The following is a 9,405-nucleotide window of genomic DNA, read 5'->3' as shown; positions in this document are numbered from 1 at the left end:
ACCCTACCTGCCACTGTCTGTGTGCAGTTCTGATCCTGCAACTAACTAGGTACAACATCAGAAGCAGTTAAAAAGTCATCAGCTACATTTTTTTTTTTTAAACAGACCTTTTCAAGTCAAGGGGTAGTTATTCACGGAAATCAGCTTGAGTTCTGCAAATATCCTAAGCTCAAGTATGCTACAACGATTACTCCTTGTTTCTAAATGAAAGAAGAGAAATGACTAGTCTGAGATATACTTTAAAAAAAAAGAACCCAGACCATTCTCGTCATGCTGCTCACTCACATAACCAAGCACCAGGAAATGCTGAAGAGATGGAGATCACGGTTCTGGGCTCTGAGCAGGCCCCTTTGTAGCAGCCCCCCACCCCTCCCCGCCAATGGAAAGAGGCAACAGAGCTCTCTTTGTTGAATAGAGGAGAATATTTCTAGCATCATGAGGTTACAGGCCTCTTTTTATAACCCTCCACGGCAGTGGGCTGGAGAAAGGAAAGGATATAGCTTGACACGACACCCAAACTAATCTGGGAGATAAAGGCATTAAAAGCTGTGAGAAACTAAAACAGCTTTCTGGCGCTGCTTTCTCTCACAATAAAGGCCAGAGCCAGAATATAGGAGGTACAGCAAACTACACCTGAGTGGTACCTAGTTTGGCTCTTATCTGTGTCACTGTCTTATCCATGCGACAGCAGAAAAGAAAAGAAAGTGAGGAAGCAAAAGAAAAGTGGAAGTCACTAAGTGGTGGGGTAACAAAAGTACCTAATATCAAGGACCCAGCCCTATAAACACAAGGACCAAGAACTGCCTGAATTTCTGGTACCTAGCGCTCTCAAGCATAATGTCACTGCAAGTGCTTCTAAATCCACAACACTTGAGAGTCTGCTTTTTCTGCTAACACTATCTTCCATTTATGCTAGGGGTGGGCAATTATTTGGGCTGGAGGGTCACTTAATGAGTTCTGGTGAGCTGTTGAGGACCAGAGTGGGGCTGGGAGATGCCAACTGAACCTATTTGACCCTCTGGCCCACTGGGAGCCCAAGGAGGGAGGGCTATGCCCCACATCACTCCACTCTGCCAGGGCTAGGCCATATAGTGCAGACTCCTTCACCCCCCCAGCATCCACCCCCCGGCTTCCTGTTGGTGCTGCACAGTCCTGGCAGCTGGGCCTGCACAGGACAGGGTGCAATGCAGCGTGCCGAATAGCCATCCTGCCCACCTGATGCCATGACCTGCTGCTCTCATGCCACACCAGGAAAGTTGGGGGTGGCTGGACAGCAAGTGGGCAGAACTGCTACTTGGTGTGCTGCATCATGCCCCATCCTGTGTAGGGCTGGCTGCTGGAGGCCAGGGTGCCAGGACTGCACACTGCAACCAGGAACCCGGGTTGGGGAGTGGATGCAGGAGGTGGAGAAGTCTGCGCTGCTGCGGCAGTGGAGTGGAGTGGTGCAGGGCACGGCACTCCCTCCTCAGGCTCCTGACATTGGATAGGATCAACTGGTGGGCCACATTTTGCCTACCTTCCCTTTAGACTAAGGTATTTAGGCCATACCTTTCCTTTAGACCATCCCATCTTTTCCAACATCTTCTGACCAAATTTGGAATCATCTTTGCTCCAGGCGCTGTTTCTGGGATCCACAGACCACTTCTGCTTTCTACGGGCTACGGTAAGAAAAGAAAACCAAAACTGTTACACTCCATTTAGTTTTCCAGAAGTCAATTTCTGCTTTCTGTCTAGTCAATAAATATCTTTCGTTCCACACAGCATTGATACCAGCCTATTTAGTGCCCCCCATTACTGTTGTGGTTGAACACCACAATCTTGAATGGTTTTACCTTCACAGAAGCCCTGAGAGAAGGGAAAGAGTATTAGCTCCAGTTGCAGGTGGTGAACTGAGGGGCAGAAGAACAAAGGCTACATCTGAGGACCTTAATACCTACAGTAGGACTTCAGCACCCAAGTCTAAAATTTAGACCCTCACAGGCCCTTTGCAACTGGATGATCCTTTGCCTATCTTGTCTAGGGGCACATGCCTGCATGTCTCAGAGCATGCCTGCATCATCAGGTTGGCTTTATGAAAAATGCCACCTTACCCTGTCTGTGCTGAAGTGTACAGTCTCCCAAGGCCATACCTGCACTGCCTCAGTCTCCCAGACTAGCCCAGCTTGCATTCAAACACAGAAGCACAACAGTCAGCCCAGGGGCACCCTTTTGGTTGCTCTCAAGCACAGAAGAGGCAAAGGCCTGGAGGCAGGGGATGCGCTCCATCCTTCACTGCTGCAAATCTGGGTTTGGCATATGTGATCAGCAGCAATGGTGCAAATTTCCCCAGATGCACAGCACAGACCCAGTCTGAATAATCAACACTAGCATTCCCCAAATGCTTCAAATTCCACTTCTGAGCAGGACCCCCCAAGTACCTCAGTCATGACAGTCCTAAGCAACTCGTCTTCCATCCCACATCCAAGCCCCAACAGGAATCTACAAACTGGATGATCCTCTGCCTATCTGGCTGGAGGAGAGCACCTGCAACATGAGACATGGCACAGCAGCAACACCCAATAAATCATTCAGTGGTTAGAGGACTTGCCTAGGGCGTGGGAGACCTGGATTCAATTCCCAGCTAGGCCTAAGGGGATGCAAAGCCATTGCTCCCATCTCCCAGGAAAGTGCCCTAACCACCAGGTGCAGTCAGTCACACCTGGTCTAGTCTGATGAATCCTGATGACACCATGTGAATCAGCTTCTCCAGGAACAGCATTCAGTTTGGTGTTTGAGCACTTTCCTGAGGGGTGGGAAATGTGGATTTAAATTCCCTCAGGCAACACAGGGAACTGAACCTGGGCCTCCCACTCCCCAAATAAGCACCCTAACCAGTAGCCATTATATAAAAAGGGTGCAGCAGCTCTGGCTTTCCAATGTGGAAAACAGGGTTACGACTGCATTGGATGTGGGATTCAATCCCATCACCTCGTTAGCTGGGCTCCGAAAAGGCCAATGGATTGAGTCCTTCAGGGAACTTCAGCAGAGGGATGCCTAGTTGCTGGGTTGCAGTAAAGCCCTGCCATGCTCACTCAGGGCAACTGGAGAGTGTAGGCAGCTCCAAGCTGCTCACGCTCCCAGCTTAAAGCAAACAGACCACTAAAAAGCAGCAAAAATTGATGCCGCATTCTTCAGAGCAAGATTTTGCACATGTGCCACGACAAGGCATGGGGACATCTGTTTGCTTGGTCTCTGTGGCACCATTACCAGGCGCCATAAATATTCTGATAGTGTCATAAAGGTGAGGACTGTTTCCTACTGTAGACGGGCTTTTTAAATCTTGTGCTACCAGGTAACAAAAGCCTAAGATCTAACACAGGAGCCTTGCAGGCCTGTCATTTTAACATTTTCTCCTTCTTTGCACCTTTGAAACCAGGGTCTCAGATCACTTTACAGATGCTAGTGAATTCATCCTCATTTTCCTGCAAGGCAGATGTACATCACCATCTAATCTGCACGTAAGAAAACCCAAGCACAGAGTAAGAGTGGCTTCCTTAGTTAGAAAGAAGCTGTGACAGGAGCAGAAAGAGGATTCAACTCCAGATCCAGTGCTAGACCTGTAAACCCATCGTTCTCACTGCCACAAAGGAATTATGGAAAGGAGAGTCCGGGTATCGTTTGTCAGAGACATTACCTCTCTGGACCCGATGATCTGTAAGGTCCCTTTCAGCCCCTAACATCTATGAAACCATGAAGAAGGTGAAAACTAACAACATCCTGGGCTGCAGCTGCAAGCTACGCAGCTCAGGCGTGCTGCTGTGCTGAGCTGCACCTAGGGAATTATGCTATGGCGCCACAGATCCTATCCAGGGTAGCAGCACCATCCAGTGGAGAAAAAGGTTTCATTCAGTCCCACACTTCTGTTTTGTCACCAACTCGGAGCTTGGAAGTCATCAGTGCATGTTCCAACTAACAAATGCAGCCCTAAACATGGAAGTGAACTAGCACACTGGCTCAGAGATGGCATAGGGGGGCCACCCAAGCACCCCGAATAATCCCCAAGTGTCAGGCAACACTATGTTGAGACACCAGCCTGCTGCAGATGTGCCATTTCCTAAATATTGGTGGTACTTGCATCCTGTTGCTTTATCCACAGTTAATTAAAGAGCATTTCTGATGGTTGGAGTATTCCATTGGGTAGTGGTGTGTGAGGTTTGTTCCCAGAAGATTTTAGGAACAGGCTGCAAGTCACCTAGGATGGTTTAGACAGGGATAACCCTGCCTGGAACAGGGGTTTGGGCTGGATTAGGGTAGCCGGGTCATTTAATTCATTGCGTGCATTCATTTATTCATTCAGCAGAAAGGGATAGGAAATAAGATAGGATGCTTAGAAGCCATAACAGGGATGGCAACTACAGAAACACGTCGCAGACAAGGAGCGAGGAGCACAGATCCACACAGGAGACTATATTTTGGTGCGCGTCACTCCCACAATGCACTGCACAAAGCAGATGACTGCGGGCTTCAGTGAATTTACCTTGCATATAACAAATTTTTGGTATAAAAAGGGTCATCGAATAAGAGCTAATTTGAACATACAGAACCCACATAAAGCAAGGGAAACCTGTACAAGGATAAACATTAACCCTGGGGCTGATTTGTCAGAACCTGTTAACGACATCACGCACTTCAGAAAACCTGTGCAGTTGGGAAGACTGCACTTAAAACACCCCATTTACTTGAATCCGAGTTAAGGTTTTTCCCCTACCCCCACTCAACGTGGGTGGGAGAATCCTCGTCTTGGATTCAAAAACAAAGGGCAGGGGAACAAACTGGAGGAGGTGCTGCTCCCCACGGCCACCTACCCTCAGATGCAGCTTTGGCCCTAACCTGCACCTGCCCAGCCAGACAGCAGCAGTGGCAGCTCCGGCCTCGTTCCCAGCTCTGGTTCTGGCCCACATCCAGGAATGGAGCTTCTGCCACATCCACTGATGTCTGACTAGGCAGGGGACCAGAGCCACCATATGCTTTGTGCCCCAGGCTGCAGCAGGGCAAGAGCCATGACTGAGAGTAAGCAGCGGGCAACAGATGGGGGCCAAGCAGGAGAAGGAAGTAATCGGGGGGACAGGTGCCAGGGGCACAGGAACCGCAAAAGGGAACAACAGAGGGGATAAAGTGGTGGGGAGCAAGGAGCAGGTGCCCCCACCTATCTTCCCATTGCTGCTTGCCTCCCTGCTACCGCTTTCCTCGCTGCAGTGGTGCAGGGGATGAATTTAAAACGTCCCTCCAATAATTAGACACCTTACATGAAAAATGATAGCAAACACATAAGTCTCCCACGTACAAAACCTAATTACTGGAGGGACATCTTAAATTCAAAGTCATCTTGGATTTGGGTAAATACAATAATTCCATGTGCGCCTACAGTTTCATTCTTACGAAGTCAGATGTACATCTCTGAGATGCACTAAGTCAAAGGATAGGAACATATTTCAGCCCTAATCCTGCAGGCACACATTTCCTTAAATGTAATGTTAAAAGAAGAAAGAAATATGCATTCAAAAGCTCTGCGGGCCTGGACAAGAATTAAAGTTACAGCCATTGTTGAGCCGAAATAACAACCATCAGCTTACAAAGAAATTCACTCCATTACATCCCTACATCAGTTTTTACAGGACAGTCATTGCATGCGCCTTCCACCAAACAATGAGGTGTCCTTTAAATAATGGGGCTACATGGCTAGCAGAAGATGCCTGTCACCTACCCAGAAGGAGAAGTGTGAGCGAGCAGTGGAGATCTCCTATTCACTACGCATGCACTGCTGTATGGTTATGCTGGGGCAAGACAGGTCACCGAGATGCACATGGGGCAGAAGATGGGGAGGACTGTGATGGTGGAAGCTCCTTTCTAGTCATGAAAAGGACCCGTCTTCTGCTCAGCTGAGCTTTATACCTAGGACTGAATTCACTGCACCAGAGAAGCAGACCATGGTCTTCACCCTGGTGCTCTAAGTAAGCTTGCAGATTCTCTGGGCATCTGCCGAGCGCCTTAAAGATAAAGACTATGACCCTGAGCTCAATCCCACAGCCTGGCAGCATTACAATAAAACCAGAGAGAGTAAACAGAAAAAAGGACTGGAGACCCCAGGCAAATAACCCCTTGCCCAAATGCAAAGGGCACATAATACAAATGCATCACAGATGGCACAAGCGGCCTGCTGCACCGAGTGCCATACGACTACCACCTACGCGGGCCACTAAGCCCGTACCAAGTCCCAAGGGCAGTGATTCCCAACCAGGGTGTCACAGCAGGCTGGGGTGCCTTAAGATCCTTCCAAGGGGGTGGTGGGGAGCCACACCAGGGTAGAGATGGGTCAGTTTGATTCATAAGGTAAAACCAGAGATTTCAAATAGGAACCCAGAGGGTCCACATCATTCTGCCCCGGTGCGGCCTGACTCTCTGCAATAAAAGAATGGCTGTAGCCAGGGCAGACTGGGGAGCGGAAGGGAGGAAGGGAAGCTGCGGAGAGATACTTGTGCATTAGCCCTGCTCCCCACCCAAAGTTGAAAGCCAATTGTCTGGCTGCGGCAGCAGCATTTCTAGTCAGGCAGTGCTGTGGGAGTCAACTGACTTCACGTCTCATTCTCATCTACCCGATCCCGTCCAAATCACAGGCGGTAACGACCCCCTCTTATTCAGTGGTCTCGATGTTGCCCCAGTCAGACCACCCTTTACTCTGTCATTCTCATGTTTGCTGCTCCTCATCATGTAGCTCCTATTTTATAGATCTTTATCATTAGAAACATAGAAAATGAGGGTTGGAGGGACCTCAGGAGGTCACATCTCGTCCAACCCCCTGCTCAAAGCAGGACCAGCCTCAATTGCATCACCCCAGGGAAGGCTTTGCCTAATTGGGTCTTAAAAACCTCCAAGGATGGAGAGTCCACCACCTCTCTGGGAAGCCTGTTCCAGTCTTTTTTTTCCCTCCTAGTAACAAAATTCTTCCTAATATCTAACCTATGCCTCCCTTGCTGCAACTGGAGCCCATTGCTCCTTATCCTGTTATCTGCCCCCACTGGGAACAGCCCAGCTCCATCCTCTTTGCAGCCCCCCTGCAGGGAGGTGACGGCTGCTATCAAATTCCTCTTTGGTCTTCTCTTCTGCAGACTAAATCAGCCCATTTCCCCCAGCCTCTCCTCACCAGTCATGCCCCCCAGCCCCTAACCAGTCCAGGAGACTGGACACGCACCTCACTGGAGTTATTTCACCCCAGCAGTCCTTCCTGCCCAGAGCAGGCTGCCCTGCCCCACACAGGGCTGGCGCTCAGGCCCCCCTCCAAGCATGTCAGTGGTTGCTCCCACTCCAACCCCCATTCCTTACACTACGCTGCATTGCTAGAGCCCAGGCCTCAGCATCCCTGTCTTCCGGGGAACTCCTTCCCACAGGGGATGAGGTTCACCCCCCCCCAAGATAATGGTTTCTTCCTCTCCCCCAGAAGCTTAATGGACCCTTCCAAGAGAGGCACCCCCTCTTCTCAGGCTCACATGGTATCTTCCAGCACCTTCCTCTACAAGGGCGCCCCCCCCCCACTCCCACATGGTATCTTCCATCCCTTCCTCTACAAGGGTGCTCCCCTCCCCACATGGTATCTTCCAGCACCTTCCTTTACGGGAGCGCTCCCCTCAGCTCCCACATTGCATTTTCCAGCCCTTCCTCTATAACGGTACACCCCTCCACTCCCACACGGTGTCTTCCAGCTCTCCCTCTACAAGGGTGCTCCCCCCTACATGGTATCTTCCAGCCCCTTCCTCTACAAGGGAACTGCTTCCCTCTCCCCACCGCTCCCACATGGTATCTGTCTTCCACCCCAAGGATGCTCCCCCCGCAAGGTTCCTGGGCGCTGAGCAGTGGTCGCCCCCTCTCCCCTGGAACGGAATGGTTCGCCCCTCCCGCGCGGACACTCACGCTCCGCCAGCATCGCCATCCTGGGGGCTTTTCACGTCACGCAGCGCGCAGGCCGCCCGCACATGCCGGCGCCACCATCTTGGGAGGGGGCCTTCCTCTCGCGGGGCGCATAAAGGGGTGGCTAAGCTTTGCCTCATGGAATAGCCAGGGAAGGATAACAGCGAGAAGCTTCTTCCAGGGAAGAAACGGGACTGGAGGAAATAGAAGGAAGCCGGCGTTATTGAGGAGCTGCCCCCTCTCGGGTCTGGGCGCGGAAGGAGACAGGCATCTGCGCAGACAGCTCAGTGCAATCCCGGGCCGGGGCTCCACGTGGAGCACCTGGGACGTATCCGAATTAACGCGTTGCCCCCGGATGGTCAAGCCGGATCCCAGTTAATTGCCATTCCAGCTGCTGTAAACCAGGTAAACCCTGGTCTGCCCCCAACTCCTGCCTGTCTTGATATGATTCAGGACCTGGGGCAGTCCAAACCTCACATCTGCAGCCCAAAATGCCACTTTTCCCCCCACCCAATGCAGCTTCTATCCCTTTCCCCCTTGCAGCGGAGTCGTAGGTTACGCAGCTAGGAAGTTATTTCTGAGCCTAGTCTGATTCCTCCTCACCAAAATCCTCCTTTCAAGCATTTATGCCTGTGTTTCTTTTCTGACTGTGAGTGGGAAAATCTAGTTTCCAAGACAGTCCTCCTTTCTGAACATGTTAGGAGCATGCTCCCGAATCTTTTTTTTTTCCTGACAAAACAAAAATACTCCTATTTGTTCATGTCAGCTCAAGTTTTCACTTTTCTAATTATTTTTCATGAGAGGCTTTTATTTCCAGTTAAATATTTATTTCCATTTCTATTTTTGGAGGGGCCTGGAGGCTTAGTGTAGCATTCGGAACAAATCTATAGATGGCAGTATGAGCCCATAGAAGAATCAGTAAAGACCCAGCTATGGTAGATAGACATAGCTGTGTGAGTTTGGCAGATGCTAGATAGATTTGGACCTTATAGTCTAAAGCAGATGGATAGATAGACATACACACACACACACACACTGTATACGTAGCACAAGTTTCTGTGGGGCAGAGCTCATTTCATCACTTCCATTGTAAGATGCAGCTCTACCCTGCCTTTCACAGAACTGTAGTTTTGGGATATGCTTAATTGGATCAACTGTATGCTTTCCGGCATCAAGTCCTGACCTGAGGATGGGCACTATTTATGCCCAAAAGTTAGTCCAACATCTCAACTGTGCAGCTGGCCTAATAAGGGATCACAAAAAACTCTAGGACTGTCAAACAAAAAAAACTCCTAGACATTTCCTAGACCATTACTGCTATTAAAACGCTGCGAGCCTACCAGAACGATGGTACCAATGCAAGTAATAAAAATCGTTGACGTTCTTTCAACATTATTAGTATTCAGAAGTGTACTAGATCGTATTCATTTTTGTTAGCGTAACAGAACAGCGGCTCAAAAAAAA

General features: G+C 49.8%; 1 protein-coding gene across 2 annotated transcripts in view; it reads right to left on the bottom strand.

The window, feature by feature from the left end:
- Positions 1 to 8,051, bottom strand: part of PINX1 (PIN2/TERF1 interacting, telomerase inhibitor 1) — a 77,819-nt gene extending 69,768 nt beyond the window's left edge. Inside the window, exons 1-2 of one of the 2 annotated variants that reach the window (XM_019537195.1) lie at positions 7,945 to 8,051; positions 1,549 to 1,658 (exon numbers count right to left, since the gene is read on the bottom strand). In XM_019537195.1, coding sequence (XP_019392740.1) covers positions 1,549 to 1,658; positions 7,945 to 7,963 — 129 coding nt within the window. In that variant the 5' untranslated portion in view covers positions 7,964 to 8,051. The remainder of the gene's footprint in view (positions 1 to 1,548; positions 1,659 to 7,944) is intronic. The other variant, XM_019537194.1, reaches the window with a different exon arrangement.
- Positions 8,052 to 9,405: the final 1,354 nt, after the last annotated feature.

Source organism: Crocodylus porosus, unplaced genomic scaffold (assembly GCF_001723895.1).
Source record: "Crocodylus porosus isolate Cpor-Errol unplaced genomic scaffold, CroPor_comp1, whole genome shotgun sequence".
NCBI lineage: Eukaryota > Metazoa > Chordata > Crocodylia > Crocodylidae > Crocodylus > Crocodylus porosus.
The sequence above is the reverse complement of the archived record's forward strand: the minus strand, read 5'-3'. Positions and strand labels throughout refer to the sequence as shown.